Source organism: Patagioenas fasciata, chromosome 7, assembly GCF_037038585.1.
Source record: "Patagioenas fasciata isolate bPatFas1 chromosome 7, bPatFas1.hap1, whole genome shotgun sequence".
Taxonomy (NCBI): Eukaryota; Metazoa; Chordata; class Aves; order Columbiformes; family Columbidae; genus Patagioenas; species Patagioenas fasciata.
This window is the reverse complement of record NC_092526.1, coordinates 7,731,506-7,757,603: the sequence shown is the minus strand read 5'-3', so window position 1 is coordinate 7,757,603 and position 26,098 is coordinate 7,731,506. Positions and strand designations below refer to the sequence as shown.

The 26,098-nt window shown below is 37.1% G+C and overlaps 1 protein-coding gene across 7 annotated transcripts in view; it reads right to left on the bottom strand.

The window, feature by feature from the left end:
• TMEM163 (transmembrane protein 163) overlaps positions 1-26,098 on the bottom strand; it is a 91,954-nt gene that overhangs the window by 40,759 nt on the left and 25,097 nt on the right. For 2 of the 7 annotated variants that reach the window (XM_071810783.1, XM_071810784.1), the window contains exons 3-4: positions 18,009-18,120; positions 16,201-16,335 (exon numbers count right to left, since the gene is read on the bottom strand). The exons of 2 other annotated variants lie outside the window; for them this stretch is intronic. In XM_071810783.1, the coding sequence (XP_071666884.1) occupies positions 16,201-16,335; positions 18,009-18,120 (247 nt within the window). The remainder of the gene's footprint in view (positions 1-16,200; positions 16,336-18,008; positions 18,121-26,098) is intronic. 3 more of the 7 variants (XM_071810785.1, XM_071810781.1, XM_071810782.1) reach the window with 3 other exon arrangements.

Below are 26,098 nucleotides of genomic sequence, written 5' to 3'. Positions count from 1 at the left end.
CCAGGAGCAACGTGTGGAACTGCAAGAATGGATCATACAGCTTTTGCTGAACCTGCACTTTCCTTCTCAATACACATTTTCAGTTATTCCCAGATAAGCCTCTGATGTAAAAAACCACAGAGATTCCTAATATCCGTATTGAATCAGTACAATGGCGGAAAACAAGCAATGAAGAACAGAGCAGGCAGCTTAAAAATCCTGTGGAGCCATCGTACACATTCAGCAGCTACACTGCCATGACAGTGGGAGCCTACTTTTAGCTATTTTATTGGCTAAATTGGACAGCATTTTATTAGCTCTACAATAAAGCAGATAATCCTAATGCATTTTTCTGACATTTGTAAACAGAACTTGCAAGTAGTCAGAAACTAAAAACACAGCCAGTACAATAAGCCACAAATCTACCACCACCTCCGTCTGCACAGCAATATCAGTTTGTCAAGTCTTGCAACCTATAGGTCAGATTTTTTTTTGTTATTCCTTCCTCCAAAGTGATTCCAAATAAAGAAAAATACCCCATTTCCCCATGTATTCTACCCTGAAGAAAATTCACTTCCACATGCCTCAGAAAAATCATATGACTAGGGCCCTACCCCTACAAAATCATCCCAATTCAATGCTTCAGCCAACTCATCTCCCACCAGCCTTTGCCAGGTTTAATCCATTTAAAATGTGTTCCTGGAGAGCTGGGACCCTGCAGTGATTCCTTCTCTATGATGGAAAACCACCCTGGTACCTTTTTGCTCAAATGCAGGAGGCTCAAAATAGGACAGGGAATTAACTCTGTCTCCAGTTCTCCCAAACAGAATTCTTCGGGATGCGCCTGGCTACAAATGAGAGATGGCACATACAAATAGCTCCTCCATCTGTCATAAAATCTCTTCTTACCTACTCAGGAAAAACTATTTTTAGGAAGCTCCTCTTGACAGGACAATCACTCCATCATGTTCACTTCAAAATTAGCCTTTCTGAAAGACATGTGGATGTCAGCACATAAAATGTCATAGCTTCAAAGCACAAGACCTACACTCAGTAGAAATCAGGTGGGCAATTTTAACATCACTGAAAGTGCTGGGTTTATTTATACATATATTGCCCTGTGTATCTTGCAGGTTGTACAGAATCACAAACAATAGGAACTGGAAGTTCTACTGAATCAGAAGTGAAACTGAAATAGTCTGTTTTCATTGCCCAGTGATGGTAAAACATCAAAAACTAATGTAACAACAAATATTTAAAAATAAATCAATTCCAAACACAGAAAACCAAATGACTAATATTTTTTAAAAATACACCAAAAAAATCCCTCACAGCAACAGAAGGCAAAGAACACATGTGACTCTGATAGTGTTAATATTTGTAATGAACTGTACTGACCAGGACCAACAGATACACATATACTTCCCCAGGCACCTTCACCTCACACAGAAATTTTTGCAGAGCAAATTTTAAGGGGTTTTATGCACACGCCCAAGATTTCTGCAATCAGCACAGTAGCTACAAATGGCTGCTAAACATTCAATATCTCAGCCATGAGTCTGCCAGAAATCTGACCTACACAGGCAGACCTAGTGCTATCCATTACTATCATGTTTCCATATTTCTATCCCAAATTCATCAGCAAAACTGTACCACCCCTATTCATACAAAACCTTCAGCTCATTTTCTCAGTTTATAATTGCATCAACATGGTAAAGACCCTTATTTCTGGGCAATAGCATTACAACATTATGTATGTATCCACCAAGTAGATGCATAAGTTTAATGTATAATAAACCTGGATCTTGATCTCATTAGAATTTGTGGCCGATTTGTAATAAGTCCCTAGGGGGTCCATTTTTCCAGCTGTGCAGAAGGAACTGCAGCAGAGTATTAATAATGGGAGACTCCTGTTCTTGGGGACACCTCAGCTGTAGGATGTACAGTGCGACTTGGTGAATGGGGCTCTGAACCATCCAGACATCATGTCCTCTAAATGTGTACAAAAACTACAAACCTAGGATTTACTACTCCTTTCCTTCAAAAAGAAAGTGCATCTCACCAAAAGTATTTATCAGCTTTACAGTTTCCTTCATTTTTTAAAGGACCGAGATCCTTGATATAAATGAGTGACTGTACCTACTATTTATAATACCATTTACTTCTTCCATAACAACAAAAAAATAAACACAAGGTATCCTAGAAAGCTTGGCAGATTCAGTCTGGTAACAAATTCTGCTATTGGTAGTGGTAAAGCTTTCCAGGAATATCTTTCTGTCATTGTCTATTACTTGCTTAATATCACATTTTGTTTGTTTACATCTATTGCAATGGCCAAATCTCAGCAGCTGTGAACTTTCATTACTCCATTTACTTCAATGAACTACAACAGTGAAGAGCGACTGAAGACTTCCCTTATTTCTTATTACTTATTCAGGGCTTTCTGCAGAAGTTTTCCTTGGTGTTCAATGCAAACTATTCTATTCAGTTTGCTGACATGTTAACAAAACCAATAATTATTATAATTATCTCTGACTCCAGGATTTTCTATCTTGAATCATCCATTTTTCAATGCTTCAATTTCAGAACTTTTTTAAAACCTATTTTTTGTGGTTCTTGCGAAGAATCAAACACCAGTACTCCCTTAATTCCCTTTGTTTACATGTCTTCTCACCATATTTGTCTTGTGGTTGCATCAGTGCCTCATGATAAAAGATCAGAAGACTTTCATTTCAGGAGTTAAATATTCATGGTACTGGCTTTCACGCACGGATGTAGTTTTCCTAGACTGATTATTCATTATATCATGGTGCTCACCAATGATAGCAATCTCGAAGACTAGCAGAGCAGACCAGTTCTAAAGCTTATTTAGTCTTCTGATTCACTTCTATTTAATTCACTTTCATTTTCACATTTACTACTCTTGCCTCCACTGGTATGACACAAACGAACAGCAGAGACTGGGCAGCCAAGCAGGACTGAACTATGAAACAATCCTACTATGAAAAAACAAAGTATAACTTATCAAATGACCAAAAAAAATTCATGTGGAGAAAACAGTGAACCAGCTTTCTCTACACTACACACTAGACTGTCCCCAAGAGCATATAAATAATATACATACTATAAGTAATATATAAGTAATATAAAAAACCTGTCCAGGATCCCACTGCTTGACACACTCCTGTGCTTCCTTTCTCAGGTGCCAACCTTCTGTTTTCAAACAAGATCATCTCAAAAAAAGAACATAAATAAATCAGAGAAAAGGAGGAGTGGTATTTTTGGTTAGTTTTGGCTTTCCAGGGGGCAGGAACTAAAAGGGGGCCCATATGTTATAGTTCCAGTTGAGTTTTTTTGGGATACTAAATGCATACATTTGCATTTACGAATAATAAAACTCAAAGGTCTATTAGAAACATACTAGTTTTTTTATTCCAGGTACATGGTGCAAACTCTGTGCAATTGAATATACAGGTGCATAGTTTAATCTGTCGTATTTCAAATGGGGTCACTTCAATCACCCAAAATAACTCAGTGCAATGACATTAAAGCACATTGTCTTTTAATTAAACTATGTATTATTGATGCCCCAACTCCAAATATAACAACTGAAATGGCCTAGAATGTTGCAAATGCCTTTAACTGAACATTTATGAGGGAAGCTTTTGCAGCTTATACTTGCAATCCACAGGCTTCGTAATTTCAAGCCTTAAACTACCTTCCAAAACCAAAGGAAGCAGTTTGACCCTGGACAGGGCCAAGGAACAAGTGGTATCTTGACTAAAAAAGCCACAACCAACCAGAAATGTTGAGTGATACCAGACATACTCAACAGCTGTTTCTAAAGCCCTGTAGCAAAGATTTATAACTCTCTGTATCCAAATGAAGGTTATTCCAGATTTAATAACCCAGGAGACTCTCCAAAGGCAACGTTACTTTTGTGTTACACTGACTGGACGCAAAGCTAGCAGAGACGTATTCAGGTCCTGCATAGCATAAAGGATGTATTCTTGAGAGTTTGGCCAGTTGATTCAAAGCAGATTTTACCTAAGTTAAGACAAAAAGCCAGAAGACCGAGGTGAAGGTTTGTAAATGCTTATTGGAATTAACTGGGTTTCTGGAAGCTTCACAGAGATCCAGCGAACTCATATTTTATACATGTATCCCCAAATCTGTAACAGCTTGGACATAGGCTAAATGTTTTTACCAGTCACTGAAGGTTTTGAACGGTTAATAAAAGAGCTAAAATACTGCCATTATTTCCGAGTTCTAGGAAGCTCCTGTCCTGCAGTCACATACAAAGATGGAGAGATCCTTTCAAAAAGATCATTAAAGAATTGTATTGTATGCAAGCTACAGCTCAGATGTATCAACCCAGAATTTACACACAAGGATTCAGGCTAACTGCAGCACAAACGACAATAAACAGATGGATATTGTTGGTTGTATTATGTACTAATGTCTATATGAAAAAAAATAATATTTTTAATTAGGTTTTATTTAGAACATTTAAAAGAACATGATCAGTCAGAACTGCATCCTCTCACCCTGGGCAAGGTTATTTGTCTCCATTACTGTAAAGATGCCTAGTGGTTTAATTTTAAAAAGACGCTTAACTTGTAGTTTCCAAATTTAGACTAAATGAAATATATCAGAAGACTCCAAGTGCCAAACGTCTGAATTCAGTATCTTTTTTTCTTTATTTTCTCCCTATTTTTATGCTACTATTTCAAACTTCACATGTTAATTGTACTTTCAATAATTGTGGAACATCAGGCAACAAAAGCATTAAAAGAAAAAAATCCCCAACGATGCTTTTAAAAAAGAAAAAGGCAAGTCTAGTTTGAAAATACTTCTAAGAAACAAAAATAGTCCAACATCATAAAACTGAATTCTCAGCACGCTACAGAGAATGAAAGCACAGGCCTTATGGTGCATGCAAACTATTGCGTTGGTTGATATTTCAGGTTCAAAATCCTCACACCAGCAGAAAAACACAACACAGCTTTAAATACCTGGAATCATATGCCACTATAACCTCCGCTCCATAGAAATCGGTTGACTGAAGCGCAACATGGAGGATTTAGATCAAGAGAGGATTTAGGTAGCTTTCCCATACATCATATCTCTCTCTAGAAGCATTCCAGCTACCCTGTACCTTAAATAGAGTCCTTAAACAAGGAAAAAAAACCCAAACATACATCTATCTGCAATTTAAGTTTACTCAAGTTGGATTCTTCCTGGTGATGTTTAAACTTTGAGAAAAGAAACATATTTTAGTCATGAGAAGCATTTAAAACCAGTGCACAAAAGCACTGGAGAAATCCTCACTTTTCCACATTAACTGTAAGAACATTTTCTTGGTATCTGCTATCCACAATACAACACAGGTGAATTTTCTAGTTATAAACAAATACAGACCTGCCAGATAATAGTATTTTCACTAGAGTTGCATCTGAACTTCAATATACAAATTTATGATCAAAGGTAGTCTTTTCCTAGAATTTCAGTAAAATTTTTAGCAGCTCAATGGATGCAGCAATGAATTGCAAAATTCTGCATTTACAACAGAAAGTTTTCCAGATAAATTAAAATCTATTTTAACTTTTTCATTCAGTGTGAAGACAGTTATATTTAAGGTCATTACAGACATATAACTGTATTTACGACTACCTCAAAACATAAATCAAACCAAACAATTATAGTAGTCTCCCTGTTTTACAAATAAGGAAACAGAACTGGATCAGGGATATCATGAGGTATTTGAAGATCAGGGATCCAGAAGTTTAACAGCCACAGCAACTGCACTCTGGACAGAAACTATAATTGTTTGAAAAGGCAGCTGGGTTGGCACAGTCTCACACATCATACTGTCTTACTAAGTAGCTTTGTAGTAAGCCCTTAAACATTCCCTTTTTTTAGGGTTCTTGTCCATAAAATGGGACAAAAGTACTTCCACAGTTCAGGATGTTATCCACAGAAAAAGTCATTTTACCATGTGGAAGCATCTAGTAATTCTGCAAAGAGTGACAGCAGGCACTATTAATATCTTATCTATTTGAACAAACTCTTTAGTAATACGATTTGCCTCTTATAACATTTCACATTCTCACAGCACTGCCTTAACTTACAAATGTAAAGTTTAACTACTGAAAATGGTAACCCAATTAGAAATTATCTGAATGATCTTTATGGCATTCCCATACCTGAGCAGTTGTAACATACTGTGTACTAAAACTACATCAACAGACTTCTGAAAACCAAAGCAGACTTCCTTTTATACAGAAATATAGCAGTAATTTAGAAGCGTATCAAGTGCTGAAAAAGAATTTATACTGAAAATCATTTTGTATTGCCCTTTAACTTGCACTAGTATAATGCAATCATAATTACTGAAACTGATGCGACTACTGCACCCTCGTCAATTAGTTACTACAAGCTCGTTTTTGTCCTGCTGAAACCTCTAGAACACAAAAGCAGTGAGACCCATGAAAGCAAAGGTGACTATTTTAAGCGCCCTTTGCCTTAGATACCTTGGAAAGGTTCTGAATTTGGAACACAGAAAAATGAGTCCACACAAAACTGTCAGTTGGACACCCAACAATGAAGACACCAAAAATAATTATGAGAAAGAGCTGTGGAAAACTACATTCAGATTCAGGTAACTGAGACCATATAGACAGATTGGTACTTAAAAAAAAAATTAAAAATAAAAAAAATAAAAATATTTCTAGTATAACAACTTAGCTTTGTGTCTATATTTTGGAAAAATCACAAAAAGGCAGCAGGAAATCTGTCAGAAGGAATGAAAGTAATGTAAGATTCACTTGGCAGTTTTCTTGGTATTTTTGTCTGGTTCCTCCCTTAACTAACAGGTGGTTAAATCCTGGAATTCTGTTCATACGGAGGATAAACAGAATTAGAATAAATTCTTTGCACATACCCATTTGTGATTTAGAAATCTACGGCTGCTACCCCGGCTGGAGTGCATCCGTGAGTGACCTGGGCTCAGTGGATCCTGGGGCGAGGAATGGCCACCGGTCCCTGGAAGCCAGAGGGCACAGAGCGTGATCTGTCGCAGACGCGCCTCCCATCGCAGTACCGCTGGCTGCTTCTCTGCAAACAACGCTTCTCTATACACGGGTCGGTGCCTTCCCTAGCACTTCCTACCCAGTTCCTACCCTGTGACTCATGGCACAAGTGAGTCCCTCTGTCACCATTGGGAACAACACAGGAGACGAGCAACATAATGCAAAGGTAGACAGGTTTTTCTTATCATAATAAATGAGATCTTTTTAAAAAGATAAAAGGAGGCTTACACTCATTTCTCTATGTATGGCTTTCCTGAACGTGCCAAGAATAGAACATGGTATGTGAAGACAAGACCAGAAGAAATTCACACTCACGACATTTAGTCTCATTAAATGTTTGTTCTCTGAGCATTTTAATGACACTAGAAATATGAAAACCAAGGAAGATTTGAACTGAAAAGCTTTAGTCATTGAAAAAATAATTAGTCATCTTCACAGCCTTTTTCATCATTCCTATCAATTTCAGAGACAAGACACATATCATGGTAACCCCCATTTTAATTAGATGGCTAGTGAGCTACTCCAGAACCAAAACAAGCTGCCAAATACCATTAAGCAGGCTGCCAGAATATAGCACAATACCACAGAGATTTCCTTTTCACAGAGTGAGATTAAGAACACAAACTATCCCAGACACTTCAGTGAATTAGTGGAGAAACTTTAAAACCTGAATTTACACACACATTTTAAAAACAGACTTCCAATTTAAAGTTGTTTTTTGGTGTAAAAAGCTATTAGGAAGATTCTTTTATTCACAGAAAGTAGTTAAATAGTCCAGGTAACTGCAAGTAAAATGTACTGATAAATAAGGGAGGAAATTACAAGCTTATATATTGCTATTCACTGTAAGTGAACTGACGAACCTACTGATTTCCACAAGAGTCAATGGGGCTCTGAGGGACAAAGGAGGTTTGTTCATAAAATAAAGGATGAAACTAGGATCTAATATGTATAAAGTCATTTGTTGGAGTCTTCCAAGCAGAGAGGAAATAACGTTTGCTGATTGCTTCTTAACAAAGGCCATTTTGCAAGCCCAAAAGAGAAGGAAGCCATGCAAGTATAAATCTTTAAGATAGGCACTCCCTACAGCTCTTATTCTACAAAAGCTATCCACTTTTTGCTTTATTTTAGCATTATCTTCAATGGAAGGCATGTTGGTTCATTCTTTTAAAATATTTTTACTCTTTTCTACTCCCAAATACACTTTTCAAGTGTACAAGTCCAGAAGATTCTTTCTTTGCTGGACCTTCTTTGCCCATGCTTTTTTAACTAAAACATACCTCGTGTCCTCTTAGCAGGATTTCAACTCAGCAACTAAAAGACAGCAGATTCTTGCTTTATTTATCATACACCTGCTGGAATGTAAAGAAATCTTACAGTCTGAACTGGATTATTAATGCTCCTTTAATACAGATCACCAAACAATGAAAATTCACCCTTCTTACACTAATTTAATTAAACATCCAAATTCGGAACACAGACAATTCTGCTAAATACATCAAAAGTCGGGAAATGAAAAAAAAAATAAACCTTCTAGAGAGAGAATCAACTGTGTGATGTGTTTCTGTTTAATTTAACTGTAGGAAGGAATCTCAAATCCTTCAGACAAATCTCTTCCTCAGATAACATGCTCATCTGAGCAATCTCTTGCTAAGGGCCGCAGTGAAGAATGCTGCCATCAGTCCCACTTTGAAGTTGTAATACAGAGATTCTCTGCTAGGAAGGATGACATCGACACACTTTACACATAAAATAGCACTGGTCAGGTTTAGTATACAACTCGAGAGCAAACCTGATATATTCAGTGAGCCATGGGTTCTAAGTCATTGAGTAAAAATTACAATGATGTATGAGTCTTAATCACAAATTTACTTTGTTCTAGGGTTTTTAATTAAGCTTTGGTAGTAGCTGTTTAATGCAATAATTCTAAATAAGTCTTCCTGGAAACTTGTAATGCTGATTTAGTAACAAAAACATTTCTTAACTATTACAGTTTTATTCCAATTGCAGAGTCTTGACAACAGGCAGCAGCAGGAAATCCTATTCAGCAATTCGCAAGACCAGGAAGATTCTAACAGCTTCCCTGAAGGATGCAAAGTTCTAAAACTAAAAGAAAAATCAGGAAATGATTGACATACCATACTACTTTGCATTTGTCCATTTTTGGAGTAATTGCCTTGACATGTCTACTGCTAACTCTGATCAAAGTAATGGAAAACTTCCAATCCTGTCTCTATTGAGATGGGATTAATTTATTCAGACAAAAAATAGTTCAGGTAGCATCAGAATAAAATGTGATGGTAAGACAGGAGGATATTCACAGTTGTACATTGCTATTTACAACATGCAATCGTGTCAATAAAACTAACTGCAACAATTATTGTTTGTGTTCCATGCACAACTACTCCAAGGAGGAAGCTCTTGAAAACTGTTAGAAACACATTCCCAGGATAAAACCCCTGATGTCAAGCAGTACAGACCTCTTCTTTTAACACACAAAGGGCTTCTGCTGTTGCTTTTTTCTCCCCTGTCATACATGCTTATTATTAGCATGAAACAGCATCAAAACTAAGAAAAATGTCTACGTTTCAGTACACAGAGAATGTTTTAGGCAGGGCTGACTGGTACCTGACTTGCAATCAAAACGACTTTCCACAGGAAGACCCTGAGCCCCAACAATCCATGGAGTCATCTAAAATTATAAGCATAGTCTATGAAAACCCAGGCTCAAGTTTTCTACCAGTAGCACTTCTGAAAATGCAGCTAACTTTAAAAGGGTTAACATATCTTCTACAATCACGACACCAACAGTTCTAAAAAGTTTTGTTGGCAATATATATATTTTTAAAACGTTGCTTCACATTATCGAAAGCAAAAAAACAGACATTTTTAACATTCTTGGATCCTCGTCTTCTCTGCTTTTAGGGATCAGTCATTCTCTGGCTCCATGCATAAAGGAACCATGCTTTTTTTTTTATTATTTGTAAATCAAATTGAGAATACTCGCTTATTCATAAAATGAGAAATCCAGAATTAGTAATACCAGAATTCTAGACTTGTAGTTTAAAAAAAAATCATAGAATCATTTTGGTTGGAAGAGACCCTTAAGATCATTGAGTCCAACCATAAAATCCAGTGGTCTGAATTTGTAGTCCCCAATCCTTAAATCTGAGATTAATTTACTAGAACTGCTAGGTTTTGCAATGGCTGAGAATTGTAACACTACTGTAGCATTTCATCTTGGCCAAAGAGGTTTTGCTCACTATTCCCACTGTGCCAGACTTACTGCTTCCCTTCCCTGGTGAGGAAAGGCACTGAACTTCTTGGCCTGATGCACCGATATGGCTTCAGCTCGACTCCCTCAATGACGCCAACACCACAGCCCCATGTGATTTCAGCTGGCTGCTGCAGAAAAGATGTTCCTTTTGCAAAGCCTTCCAAGCCAAAATAGGTATTTTCATATTCAATCACAGCTCAAATAATGTTAATTTATTCACTGCTTTTGATGACGTCTCAGCCTCTTCCACCAGGTAAGAAACTATTTAAAGTTTACAAGTTATTGTACTGTTTTTTCCCTGTATTGCTCTTGCTCATCTTTCCAGCTGGGCTACTGGTCAGAGCCATATCAGGATGTTAAGTATGATTCGCAGTAAACAGAAGAGAAATTGCAGCAAGTTCATTCAGCCACTTTAAGAGAAAATTAAGAATAAAATCAGCAGTGTAAAACTGAAGTAAATGATCTGAAGTCAATGTGCAAAAGCATAGAATTTAGATACCTCTGCAGCAGTGTTATAGAAGAGTCTAAGAAATATTTTCCCTATACTCCCAAGCAGGTCCACTCTCAAGTCCAAAGATGTTATTGCAACATTCAAAACAAGTAGACTATATTCCTACATTAAATAATATCATATGACAAAAGTATGTCCCTCTGGAAAGTAGAAAGAGCGTGCCACTATTTATTGACTGTGCAAAGAAAATCACAGTGAGTTCTGGAGTACTATAAACTCACCTCACAGTCTATTTTATGGCAATTTGATTGTATACATAAGAGATAAGAGTCCAGACTTTTTGGACTGTGTAAATTTACATCATGTTCTTCAGATATGCTTATTTATGCTACTTGATTATTTAGCCTTTGTATAACTGACTGTGTTCCTAGCAGCCTAAATTTACAAATTTCCCATTTTGAAGTGTGGTAAGGAAGCCTGAAAATTTCCATGGAAATTATTGAGATAACTTGATCAATGACACTGCCGGATAAAAGAATACTTGCGATTGAAAACATTATTTTGCAAATACATTTTTGAAATGCAGGAAAGACAATATCCTTTCTTCAAATAAGAATTTGCAACAGCTTCTCAAATATCTTAATAACGTAACTTCTTTCTGCACACTAGATTTCATAAAATAGCCTGCCGTATACCTCCTCATTCTACCAAAGAATAAAATACAAGGTGATTGAAAGGAATGGCCAGGGAGAAAATATTAATTCAAAGCTAGAGCTGAAGCTGCTCTGGGGTAGGATGTCAGCAAAACAGCTGCTTCAGATGGGAACCATGAGATTAGTCAAGTACATACATAAAGTCTTGAAAGGGCTTTAGGACAACTCTGAAATTTCTTCTGCAGCAAGGAGTGTATTCTTGTACATGACAGGAGGTGATCATCCTGTACTTCTGTAGTTATAGACAGATAGACTTAATACTGTTTGTAAAACAGATTTGCAGTAGGTTAAAGCAAATAAAATCTCTGTGCCGGAAAGCCCTTATGATACGGAAGCCAACTTTTACGCGATAGATGTATTTATAGGCTCTTAATTTCAAAGAAAGTCATTATTTATTTTCGGCCTTCTTAGCATCTTTCATAAATATATGACAGAAAAAAAAAAGTCGTGGTTCGGGATCAGTCATCAAGGAGACTACAATAAGCCCACTCTCTTTGCTGGGGCACACGGTACCACACCGTATGTTGAGTTATCAGCCACAAGACTGTACAAAAGATCCAAGAGGCATCTTGGGGCACAACACTGCCAGACATGTTATCCAAAGGTCTAGCATCCATTTATGACACATCTTCAGCTGTTGCCATGACAACACTGACATCTCCCCATGCTGCAAAGTGCTCTTAGTTTGAATATTGTATAAGTGAACATAAATCTTTCATACATCTTATGCAGCTATTGTTTGTGCAATGGGGGCAGTATTCCTCTACTCAGTTTTATTAGAGGAATAAATATTACACAGATCAGTCATACTGTTATTCATTGAACACTGAAAAATTTAAACACCCCAACCCAGCATAACATTAATATTTTTAACACAAAGCAGTATAGAAAGGGTCGCTGTATCTTGAGTGTTTCAACAGATTTTCTGTCCTGAAAAGAACCAGGTGTGTTGAAAAATGAGACCTTCATGATAACTAATTTACCACATGGAAATTTAAACTAGCTCATGTAAAAGAACTTTTTAAAATGCTTCAATTTTCTAAGTGAACATTTTGTGAAGGTTTCACATTGTTTCCAATTAATATGCCTATGAAGACATTCACATAGGCATTATAATGTAAAACTGGCACCCAGTTCTCATGCTGTTATCACTTTACATCACTGCTTTTGATTCAGTTGCTCATCTTCTAGGGGGTGGACCCCTGTCTTTGCAGACAGAGCTGATAATTTCCACCCAGACCGATACAAAACAAGATGAGTTTACTTAGGACTAAATATCTTCTAGGATTGGGAATGCACATACTGCACCAGGCACTGTAACACTAGAGCCAGTGTGTTTCACCTACCCAAATAAATCCACATCCTTCAGTTCCTTTGCCCGCAATGGGTATCAGCCTCTTCTGTGAGTGAACTGTTCTGTGCCCTTCTTTCTGTACAGAGAGTATGGAGCTTCTACTAATGCTTCATAACATATCTGTAGATTTTTCTATTACTTATATACAGATATTCCAGAATAAGATGACATGGGGAGCAGGGTATTTTTGTTTGCAAACACACAGCAATGCTCTAATGACCTATAAGGAAATGCAATAAATAAGACCAGACTCATCTTTAATCACTCCCTGCATTCTCCTATAGGCAGGCAGATATACAGATAGATATTTCATCTTCTTGTTTTTCTTTCAGGCTCACTTTTTGTGGCTGTTGCAGCATTTAAATAGAGTTAATCAGTTCCCTCCAGACCAAAGGCAAGTACTATAAACAGAGCTGCATGGCTCAAGGGGTGCTCTGCAAATGTGTTCAATCAACACTTGGTCCTTCTGGAATAAAGAGGATGTGCCTCTGCATCACATTTAGCCCTTGTCTACTGTTTGAATAGCGTGGCAGCCTCTATCTATGCCCTAATATGATTTAGATTGAGGGTAAAAGGGCATGGGGTTATGCTAAAACTGTATTGCAATGCCCAATTTTCTTCTAATGAGGATACTCTAATTTACATCTGAAAACCTGTATCTACTGCAAATGTGCCAGTTACAAAAGAAGGCATGTGCAGGGCTGGAGCTGGTGAGAAGGCAGATTTAAATTACTGTGCTAGGACTCTTGTTCTGTATGAGTATGTTAATTATTATCACTGGAATAAAGATTTTATTAAGGAAATGAATAAAATCTTGAATCGCAATATTATCCTTTTTTTCTGATTAAATATAATTGAAAATAGCAAGCTTATGAGCATAGCACTTGCTGGCACATGAGATGGTGCTGCTTCAAAAGGTGATAGCTATAGTCATTTAGTCATAATATGCATTAAAGAAAGGATCCTTATGAATGTCACCAATAAATAAGTATCAAATAGTAATCCCTATTCTGTAAATCCCCACAGAAACTGGCAAGTTCAGCCATGTTTAACATCTCATTTAAAACTGGCAAGATTACTCTAATTCTCGTAAGTAACATTCTCTCATTAATTTAGTAGATTATAGGTTCATTATGAAAAGATTTGGAGCTTTCCTGACCTATTGCTTTACACCCCTGAAATCCATTAGGAGGGTCATTGTTGCACACAGACATATAGGTTCCTTTCATCTCTGAAGCCAAGTTGTGTGACTTCAATTTACCATTAATTAGATAATATTTCAGAGGATTATTTGCTAATTGTCCTCAGGAGGATTTCAGCATATCAAAAAATACACAGAAAAAAAACACAAAGCAAGACTTTTCCAAGAAACCTGGCAAGCTCTATGGAATGCAGCCTGTGAATACCCCACAGATGCTTGGGGATCCTTCAGCCACGACAGTCCAGATATAACAACCTACTTGCGGTAACTGCTCCTGGGCAACAGGGTACCCATACTTCAGAATTACCCAACACCAGGCAGGGCTTCAAAATAAAATTATTTTAGTAAAAAGCATGTTTAAGCAACTACTTGACAGATTTGGAAACAGCACAAAAAATAAGTATGATATATAATAGCTATGTGTCATGTGTTAGCTATAGAAATTTCCTTCTTTTTCATTCTGCTAGCAGAGCTGAAGACAGATACAGGGAGCGATTTTTACACTTATAATGACCAAGGACCAATTCTTAGATGAAGCAAGTTTTCCCAAATAGAAATGTTTGCTTGGGGGAGAATTTTCCCTTGTAAACCACCCTACTAAGAACTCCCGAATTCCTCCCTTTTTCCTGTAATGTTTAATTCTGACAGCAAATCCAATCAAGAAATATTTACAACTTCCTTACTAACGAAACACTATTTGTGGTAGCCTTACTTTTAGCTATACAATGGTGCTTTTGAAACATGTAGCCTTTTCTGCCAGACCTAAAAAATATTATTAAAAGTAATATTGGCATGTGGTTTATTAATAATATATTCATATGATGCAAACATGGTTCTTTTTGCCGGAACAGCTCAAGTCTCAGTACATAACATGTATTTTGAGAATCACTTCTCACACAACACCGTTCATGACACTAAGAACTGCACCTTACTGTTTGCTTTTGCTTGAAACTGACTGTGATGGATTAATTCAAATTTGAGGATTTTGATATATTTGGGCAAGGTTACAACATTAGCACAATTTCCAAGATTTGGAGGACATGAATTTCTATACAGTCTTGCTGCCTATATGCTTTTTGCAATACCACATAAATAAAGGTATTAAGATGACTCAATATACTGGTTAAATGAGCTAAACAAGAAATGTTGAATGGTTGCTTCCATTAGAGCTGAGCATATGGTAGTAAATAAGCGCTCTCAGGCAGTATCTGCTTGAAGAAATCCTCTTTTTTCAGCCTTGCAATTATAACTATCCATGCTTTACAGACCTTCTTTCACAGTCCTTCTCAAAAGTTAAACCACAGTTGCCTGATACTCGTGATCAGCTGACATAAAAACTGGGTTCTGGGTTTTAAGTTACTACATGTCCACCAAATGCTACAGAGATTGCACCTAACACCAGTAAATCTTTCCCAAACTGCTACTCGGTCAACAAATTAGACAGCTGTAACCAGAAAGGATGAAATAGGAGGAGAGAGCTGTCCGACTTATCCTAGCAGCAGCAGAGTTTTATTCCTTCGCCTCCTCTCAGCTCACCAAAACACAGCACAGAGTTTTGGCTGCTGCTGCCCTTGCTGTTCAGACTGGCTGCTGCCACATCCTCCTCCGTTATTTCCAAGGCATAGCAATGCCTGTTCTGTTCCAGAATCTCCTACACCCAAAATTTGAGCAACAAGGTGAAGTCACATGACTCACAACTGAGATAAGCAACATGATAACTCAGCCAACACGCTGGCAACCAGAAAAATGATGGATCAATGCTGGCAGCTGCAGACCACAGCCTTGTTTGCTGCTGAGTCAAGCATTTGCAGCACATTTGACAGACATAGACACAGCCAAGTGTGTTTAAGTTCCAGTAGCATGGAAGCATCCTGCCAGGAACTCCAGAGCCACAAAAAACCTAACGAAGACATCGTCTAAGTTCATCAGCCTTCAAGTACTTACTGGATGTGAACTCTGGTCACTAAAGTCACGAGAGCTACTCAGAGAAGTCAAGCATTGTTTATGCAGTTGTAGAACTTGGGTGCCTTGGGTACAACAGAAATTAAAAAAAAAAAAAAATTGTGTACATGTCTATATGTGAAAAAAGCATCTACCTCTTTTGGTGATTCAAAGGAAAGGTAAAAATCCTTACCTATAACAGATTCACAAATACTTCTTATGCTACATTTCCGGTGTAATGTGCTGATGTCTTGAGCTACTGTAGATTGAGCATAGCCAAGAAGATAAATAATAATGTCCTGTGGAATTTGTATATAGCATTCTCCTGCTGAGACAACAAGAATATTTTTTAGTTCAATACAAAGGAAAGGAAAAATAAAAGTATGACCTGCTCAACTAGATCTGATGGTTTACCAGTAAAGAAGACTTTCTTAGAGCACTTTAGGAACACCTGGATTAATCATGCACCTCACAGAGTTGCCTATACTTCCTGAGGGATTGTTTTCGTAAAGAAGCAATACACCCAAGTTTTAAAGGCAAAATAATTAAATAAAAGATACTCCAGTCTTATGTTCTTTTAATTATCAGGGAAGTAATGACTGTCAAAATGTGTTACTATATATTTCAAAGCCTTGTTTTTAAAATTATCTATTATTTCCAAACCCACTGCTGAAGAATCATGTCTGTTTTTTAGCACATCAACCTTTTTGATAGTATTTAGATATCTAAGGGATATTTTGTTATTGTTACAAACTTCATGGCTATAAATACATTGTAAACAGATTATTCTCACTATACCCCATTGAAGATTTTCAATCACAGATGCTCTTATTCACATACACCAAAGGGTAAGGAATTCAGTCATTGAAAAAGGAAAAATAATTGCCAGCATGTATATTCAATGCATGTCTTGTGGTCCAACTTCAAAAACTGGCAATTTCTTTCTTCATTAAATCATTTTATATTTATCTAACCATGCTATCACGCATGTTATCTGAAAGTAGAACTCTAACACAACGTTACTTGTTCAACCTGCCTAATGCCTCCCAAGGACAGCAAACACATCTAGTTCAGTAAAGGAAAAGATAATTTCTAGCATATAATATGAAATTGTTACACTGTCTGTGGCACATAAGTGAAAGGTCCACGGGTAAATATGGTGGGTAGTCTGTGGCCGTTATAGATGTGGTCAGCATACTGTGATATTCACAGAATGCTCAGAGCAAGCAAAGCAAACAGGGAAAAGGATATTCCAAACAAAGCCATCTGGACAAGACACTTGAGCAAAACAATGTCCCATATTAATGAATGTGCAACTAAGGGTTCAGCTATTCTTCTCTTAGTACAGCTAAGGCCCCAGAGGGGAACACATCACTAATCTCTGCATTACAATTATCAGAATGATTTTGAATTTACATTCTCTGGTATACACATTTGCTGTCAAAATTGGCTTCCCTTATAATACTTGTTCACCAAGAGTACAAATGTAGTGATGCTTCAGACTCTCTTCTGAACAGTGTAAAAGGCTGCACCTAGTGTGCATCTGTCCCTCGTTATGACATTTTTATTGGCATCAAACTGCAACAAAATTTTGAGTTTCTTAGTTGTACCACACAAAGACTGCTGGCATTAAAACTCGAAGAGCAGAAGTACTTGCATTTTTATTTTCTCTTGCCAGTTGTCTGCAAAGAAATCTAAGAGGCCTTGCGTTAGATCCAATATGCGTGTTAAAAAAGAAAATCTGATTTGTATTCTTTAAATACCTAGAATAAAATAACAGGTATGAAGTTTTATATGTCTAATAAGCAGCCCTGGAATAGAATTCTTAATTTGCGCTGACAAACTTCCTATTACAAATGCAGACCTTGAAAGGCAAATACTAATGTCAACACAAAAATAATCTGTATCTATTTGCGGGCAAAACAGAAGCACTTAATAACACCAATCATGCCACTATAGTCTACCATAATACTATATTTTAGAAAGTTATATAAAACTCACCTTGTAAGTAGGGTTTTTTGAAAGACTCATTACAAGCTCCTCTAAAAATATTGGATGCTCTAGTGTTTTTCAAACCACTGTACTGTTGTAGGCAGTCTTTTCCCAAAGACAGCTGCAATATATGTTAAGAGGTTTCTCAAAACAAAGCTAAGCCATAGAGAATTTAGAATTAAACTCTACACTTAGATGATGCCAGTTCTGTTTATCCAAGGAAAAAGAGCAACCATGTATGATCAAACATACTAATTTTTATTTTACATTAAAAATTTAAAAATACACTCACAGAAGACCAGAGTAAAATTTCCACACGAGTACAAAACTGATACTGCTCCGGCATAGTGCAATATCAGTTTTGCTACTGAAAATGCTGCTACACACACTAAGTTCCTAGAAACTCCTGGTTTCGACTCGTATTGAGGAGCCACATGCAAACCTTCTTACACTTAACAACTTGCAGCCTAAAGTCACCCTGGAGATGACTAACACAATTTGGCTGAAAATAAGAACATATTTCAATCATGAATCAATTTCAAGCTATAGCATATGCATTGCGGCAGTCTCATCTATGTCAAATGGTATCCAAATTTAGAGAAATTCAAATAAATACATGTAAAAAAATAATATATATAACATTGTGACTTATTCTGAAACTTCCATTTCTCCCAATCTCTCCCCTTCCTCCCACCCTTCCGATATATTAAGAATATACGCCAATGTATCTTGGATTTGTCAATGAAGTAACCCAAAAAAACCCAACCTGTTCTGAATAAGGTTCCCTTTCTCCACCAACTATACCTAATTTTCATTATCACCATATGAATCTGACTTTCTATATTCTTCATTTCTCAGTTTTCATATGCGTTTCCTTCATAATATACCAGACTGATGAATTACAGGACTGAAAACTATCATAATAACTACTCCTAAAATGAAGCCTAAGTACGCTTCAACTCAATTTCATAGTAAGCCAAAGTTGTCTGGGGTGCTCCAAAGTTCAGAATCTCCTATGTCTGATTTTTCAGCTGCTGAAATTCTGAATCTGGCAAGTGGTAGCTGTTGAATCTTATTCTAGAAAATGGGGTGCTATACAGACATCAGACTGCAAAACACCTGAACCTCGGAGTGAAACTGCCTCCTGGTACTCATAGTATTAACACTTAGTTTTTACCAGTACATGGGCAATCAATTAGCATTTCAGTTCTTTTGATGTAGTCATGGACAGTACAGTTAAACACTATCTGTTAAAATACGTAATAAGCACAGGAAGCTGAATTTAACACAACAGCTGTTTGCTACTCCTCTGCCAAACTCGAGTCTCAAGAGATTCCCAATATCAAATATCTGAATAGAGGCAAGAAGAAATAATTGACTCGGAACCATTAATCTTCAACGAAGGACCTTCACTGGTCAAGACTTATGGCAGCTGATGACAGCAGTAGGTATCATACATGAAACTGAAGATGAAATCCTGGCTCCAAATTCCATGCCAAATTCCAACAGTACTTTTGAGCAATTCTTAGCCCCTCTGACTCAGTTTTTGAACTGTCAGTTGAGTGGGAGGTGTGAATTGAGGAAATGTTTTCATGAGTTTCCTCATTTAGCCATTTTTCCATAACATACATTGGCAGAGCTCACAGGGAAGAAAAAAAATAAAAAAACCCCACACCACTCTGCACTGTTCACTGTTTTCCGAGTGAATTACTCAGCTTTTTAGCTAAGCCAAAGCTTACACCTCCCAGGGTTTCCAGAAATGCTGAAGGCTGCAATTCATACTCCTCAACACAAAGAACCAAAGCCCAGGAACAATTCTCTTTCTACAATCATGTTTTTGCAGGTCCCTCATAATATAGATATCCACATGAAACCTATTAAACTTCAAGCTATTACTGAAAAAACTGCTTGGAGACTTTAATGCTAAGAAGAAACACGTTTGCATGAATAATATCAATTATTGTCATAATTTCAATATTCAGCATAGTTTGAACTTCAGAAAAAACTTAAGCAGGTTGGAGTGGGCAGGAATTCCAGAGCAAGAAGGCCAAGAGCTGGCAGTGTGATCTCTGAGGTTCCATTTCCAGTTTTGCTACTGCCTGTTTCTGTGACTTCAGAGAGTATAGTACGTAATGTAAAATGTAAAGATGCCAGGAAGGCCCAGTCAGCTCAGTAAGTTTTGGCTTGCCTTTATGTATTCAAAACAGAGAGAAAAAAAGAAACATCCCTGTCTTTGAAACACTTACTTGAAAAGGGATGAACCTTCAGCATTCCTTGTTTGAGAGAACAAAATGTCAGGATTCAAGTCATCACTACAGGATCAGCTTGGTGAGAGAGCAGATAGAAACGAAGGAGAAAGCTGCTGGGTGAAGGTATATGGAATAGGTGTACAGGGATGCAGCAAAAGTCCTTTAATAGGTGGGGACATAAAGGCATGGAGCAGTCCATTACTAGATCTAAATAGATTCATTTCAGTTCTGATGGTACAGCATCTTTAGACACTGCAACAGTTTCTCGGACTATGTAGAACAAAGAGCTATTGGGGGAAAGGTCAGATCTAGAGTTTTCAATAGGACTCTTCAAGTTTTAACTGCTTCATACTTCCGGGACCCTGAGTATTTAAACTATTTGCAGAGGTGTCTGCCTGGCCCACCCATGGCAAAAAGGCCTGAAGAATGGCTCTCAAGCTACAGGGGAAGGGTAAAAGCTACAAGAAAATGAAGCACCCAAAAAGCTGTCCACAAAGTGTCTGCCCAAACCTGACTGTGCTAAAGAAGATGATATAAGGGGGAGCATGAAGAAACTTTCAAAACAAAGAAATAGAAATGTTTGTAGTAACAGCAGGGAAGCAGCAGAGGGAACAGCAAGAACCAAACCCAGGTATTTCGTTAATGTCTAACACTGCGGTTTACCCATTGCATTGCTGATATTGATCCTGAATGTACAATGTACCAATTGCCAGTTAATTACCTGTCATTAATAAATCAATAAACCACTTTGATCCTTCTTCGATTTAATCTGTTAACCTAGCAGTTTGTCCCTACAACCAGCATTTAAATTGAATGCCACTGCAGGAAGAAACTCAAAAGTCACTATTGCCTAAATAATTACCTGGATATCCTCAAATAAAAAATTCCTTTGTGGGCCACAACACGCATGGAGAGCTGCAGGGCAGGAAGCGTTGCCAGTCAGAGCAGTGCTGCTCTCCAGATACACTACAGCTCCCTGCACATGTCAATCCAGGCAATCACTGCATCGCTGTAAGTCATCATGCATGTAAACTTCTGACAGGCTTTTGTATTTCTGTGCTCTGCTCATAGAGTACTTTGCAATGGTTGGGAGAGAACCCATAACCTAATAAATAAAAAATGAACTTTGTTACAGTCACCATTGGGAAAAGTGCTTTTTAAGTACAATGTGCCACCAAGAATCTTTGGGCTCTCCCCAGTTTGAGGCAATATTTCTTTGCATAGCAACAGCCATTATGCACAGAGTCTGCAGAAACGTATTTGAATGGATCTGTAAGCTTATCACAGCTGATTCTGTTTAAAAGGTAACAAAGAAATCAGGAGGGAGATGAAGTAAAAAAAAATAAAATTCAAATAAATTTTAAACGTAATCCTTCCCAATGGGTCAAATTACTTCTCTTTTCTGTGTCTACCATTATGAGAGCAGTTCTCAGTTACACAGGTTTACTAATTGCCAGTCTCCCCACAAAATGTCGACAAAACAAAACCAAAAATAATGAACAGTCGAATACATAGCACTGCTTTCTCAAGGGACACATATACGTGTTGATGCATGACTGCAACATGAATAATTCAGAATCTTCCTATCTGAAAATGTTTTTCGCATAACTAAGGTCTAAAACCCCTTGCATTCATTAAGAAATATTAATAGCAACAACTGCTAATTTGGGGATTTATTATTGTCATTAGACTTCATTGTTAGCATGCGAGTTTTATACAGACCAGGGACAATGACCTCCTGTCCATGCATCTTCTGAATAAATAGCTTCTCCTTAAAATGTATTTTAATGATATTGATTGGTCAGGTGTGTCACATCAAAAAATGCACCATTTAAAATACCATCGGGGAAACAGCTAACTGGAAAGCTAAAAGGAAGCTTTTAGTAAGCAAGAGCATGAAGTCTGCCAACAAGACAAGGATGTGTCATTTTGTGTCACATCACTGATGAATCTGAGCAAATGAGGTATATATTACATGGTGCTCAGGGACTCACTCTGATCCAGGAGAAAATCTTTAGCAGGAGGAAGGAAAGACAGTGCATCCCGCAAGAGCCATCGTATCTTCTATTAAGGAAAGCCATTCCTGTTCTCTGCTTTTTGGAGACATTAGTAGATAGCGTACATTAGTGACTTTTATTTATGCCAGAGCACAAGTATCACAAGGACGCTGAACTTCAGAGAGGGAAGGGAAACAAGAAAGAGAAAACGCTCCAGGCAACCATTTTTGCAGTGTCCTAAGGCCAGTTAACTGTGTCACATGCAGTTCAAATAGACACCAGCTAAGCCCTACAAAATTCTCAACTATATTCTGTCACGTGAGTGTTAGCAAAGGGTCATGTCCAATTACTGGTTAGCTTTGAACATTTTTTAAAATCAGAAAAGATGTTTATGCTTCTAAAGAGAAGCCCCTTCAAGAAAAGCAGGCCAAACGCCAAACCAAAAACGAAATATCCCATAACCTTTTATAAGTGATCATTCTAATATTAAATAAGGTTAAACAAGCTTCACTAAAATGATTCCATTGAAGTATTTATATTTTGTATTTGTGGCTTTTGTGTTCCTCTGTAGAGCCCACTAATGATAATAGGGCAATTCAATATGCATGCATTACCCGGTACTATCTCATTAGCAAAAACATAAAGCCCAACTACCAAAAAATGTTTGATGGTTGCAATCCTTATACAGTACACCAACAGTCTAAGGGCTGCCTAGGTAACTCCATTAGAATTTTAAGGATTTAACTCATTAAACGAGCAAATACTGAAAAGTAGTCAGGTTCCTCATGCCAGATTTATTGATATCAGACACCTAAGTCCACAGTCTAAGTTTTAATTCATAACTACTTCAGAAACGGTGCACACACTGACCAACAACTTTCTTCAAAGCAAGAGTGAATGATGAATGTCCAAAGGGACAAAATAAGCAGGAAATCAGAGAATTGCTACCAAGTAGCTGAACAGCAAGGACACACAGCTTCCCATGGCATTTGCTGTTTCACTGCTCTCCTCAGTACTTTCAGTCCAGGTCTGCACAAAGTGAGCCCACGGGCCAAGTCTATCTTGCAGCCACCAGTAAGACTATACTGTATTATGTTTTATGTGATATTTCAAGAACACTGAATAATTTATATCAAGTATCACTTGTACTTCCAAATGCTAAGACATCAGAAGGCACTTTTCCAGGATAAAAAATAATCGCTGCATAAGTTGGAAGGAACTGTTCCGCTTAAGCAAAATATTAGCTACCAAAAATATAAGTGATATTTTCAAGTTCCTCCAAATGTTTTCAACTTGCAAAATCAGAACCAGAAAAGCTCATGTCGTGAAGTCAACAATGCAGCAAAGCACAGTTCAACCATTCCCTTAGGTACAAGTATTTAATTGGTCTTAAAAGACTGTATACGTATGATGATAAAAAGTCAGTAGTAGGAAATAAACATATGAAAAACAATGCAGACAGAATTCATTACAGAGGGAGACATTCTCACATTGCGGTAGGGAGAATAGAGTCTATTCTTGGACACAGAGATTTTACACAGTATCCAACCAAGACCATAAAATATTCTTCAGTAAGGATGACTTCCAGCCCTGGCACATTAGATCCTTTAAGCTCAATTAGAAGAATGGGATTTTTCATTGAAATTTTCTAGCAGAAAATCATATGCCAGAAATTTGAACCACTGATGGCAGCATGGCAGTTCTAGGTTTCTCTATAATCCCCTCACGGAGTTTCATGTCACTTCAGAAATTTCTAAACAGTTTCTTTCAGCGGTCTTTCCTATTCTAGGTCCAGGAATATCTTTTTGCTGATATGGACAATTTTAGGGGTCAAGAAAGTACACAGTACCCCCAAAGAAGTCTCTATTTCTACATAAGCTCTTCATTTCCAACATTGCCTTAACCAAATCTCTTCACATGAATGGCTCATTGCATAATCACCATTTAATTATCAGATTAAATAGATCAGACACCTCAAAGGCACTTTGACAGTCTTGCTGTTTTAATACAATGCATCCTAGCCAGCTGACATGTGACGTGCAAAAGCTGATGGTGTAGAACTCCACAGTGGTAGCACCTTCAGGTTCTGACACAAACATAGCTTTAATCTATTCATTTATACAGCACACAGCTTGTTAAAATAGCTTGGTGTTTGGAGTTTATATAAATTTAACCCATGGTGTAATTTTTAAAATTACGATTTCCTGGTACCCTGCTTCAAAGCAGAGCTGTAAATTATAAGACTCCTTCTGAACCCTTTCACTAATAAAATAAATATTTAGTTGGAAATAATTTGCTATTTTTTCCTCTTTTCAAAAAAATCAATGCACATTTACGACTACTATTCAGTGAACACAATTATATTTATTACTGGAAGTACTCATGAGGACTATTACCATCCTCTGCTTTCTGGTAATTATAGTGCTGTTACACATGGAAGATCAACTCATGCCCAAATCAGAGGGCAGGTCAGATGCTGACTGTACATAAATATTTGCTAGTAATTCATTAATGTAATTCTCAGCTACACAACAAGCTTTTCATCCTTGATTCTAACAAAATGCGTTTCAACTAACATTTTGTATTCCCAAAGATAATTGTTGCAAAAACGTGTCTCACAAGCAGATATTAAACAATCTTTTCATTAATGCTCACAGGCCTCCTACTGAAATTCTGAATGCTTACTGAGCATTGGCACAAAGTTCAAAACATCATATACTCTAAAACTGGACTTCATATTTTTCAAAAACTTGTTAACACAGGGCACACTATGACAAACACAATGCTAAACTTCACAGGTTTGAACTGCTAATTCCCACCATGTAATGGGTTAGATTTTGAAAACAACCAGTCTGATGAAAGACCGGTGTACTGGCCTATGAGCCCTGTGGAATTAATAAAGAAGATTTTGAAAATATTACAGACAAACTTCCCTTAAAATGGAGAAGGTATGGAAAAGAGTTGGAATATTTCTATAACAACTCATCAGAAACAGTTTAAGAAAAACACCGTGTAATGCAAAACTATCCACTGGGAGAACATTCAAAGAGATGATCTGAAATACGAAGAGTCAAGATTAGGTCTCTGAAATCAGTATTTAAATGTTTCTTCTTCAATGGTACCTTCTCAGTGGCACAGAATAGTAATTATGACCCAATTCACAGGCATTTAGTTGCTAGTGATAAATAATAAACCAAAACCATAAAATACGCAATGTAGTACAGACTCAGGATCTGCATCTGTAGTTTTGAGACATGATCAAGACAACAGCAGAGTTTAGGTCCAGGGAACCCACAGAAACAAAGAGGACCCGGTTAAAATGTCCTTGAAGCCACAGGGCAAGGTTATCAATGTTATTTTATTTAAAGGCAGGTAACAGCTCAAGAACAGGTACCTGCCCTCAAAGTCAATAATCACTGTACGTATAACCTAGACGGTAGACTTCCATTTAAGAATGATAAACACATAATAAAAAGTATAGAGGTCAGTGATCAGAATGGTTTATAATCTGCTATTTAAGCACTTGAACAAAGCATAATTTGAGATACAAAACAAAAGGGCACTTGGGAGAGAAAAAAAAATAAAAATACACAAACACAAAAAACCAGGGATATGAAAAAAGGGAGGCAAGTGGACAAGAAAGGCAATTTGCAGTTGTTCTAAGGTTTATAACTTCTAAAATAGTATCCTAAATTATTAAGCATGTAATTTAATTGTAATGGGATTTTTATTCTAAAGGCTATTTCTTCAGAAGAGAAAGATTTTTCAGAATATCTATGCCCATAGGAAAAAATAAAGACATTAATAAAAGAGTAATGATCAGAGGGGACAAATTATCTACCGATTTTTATCC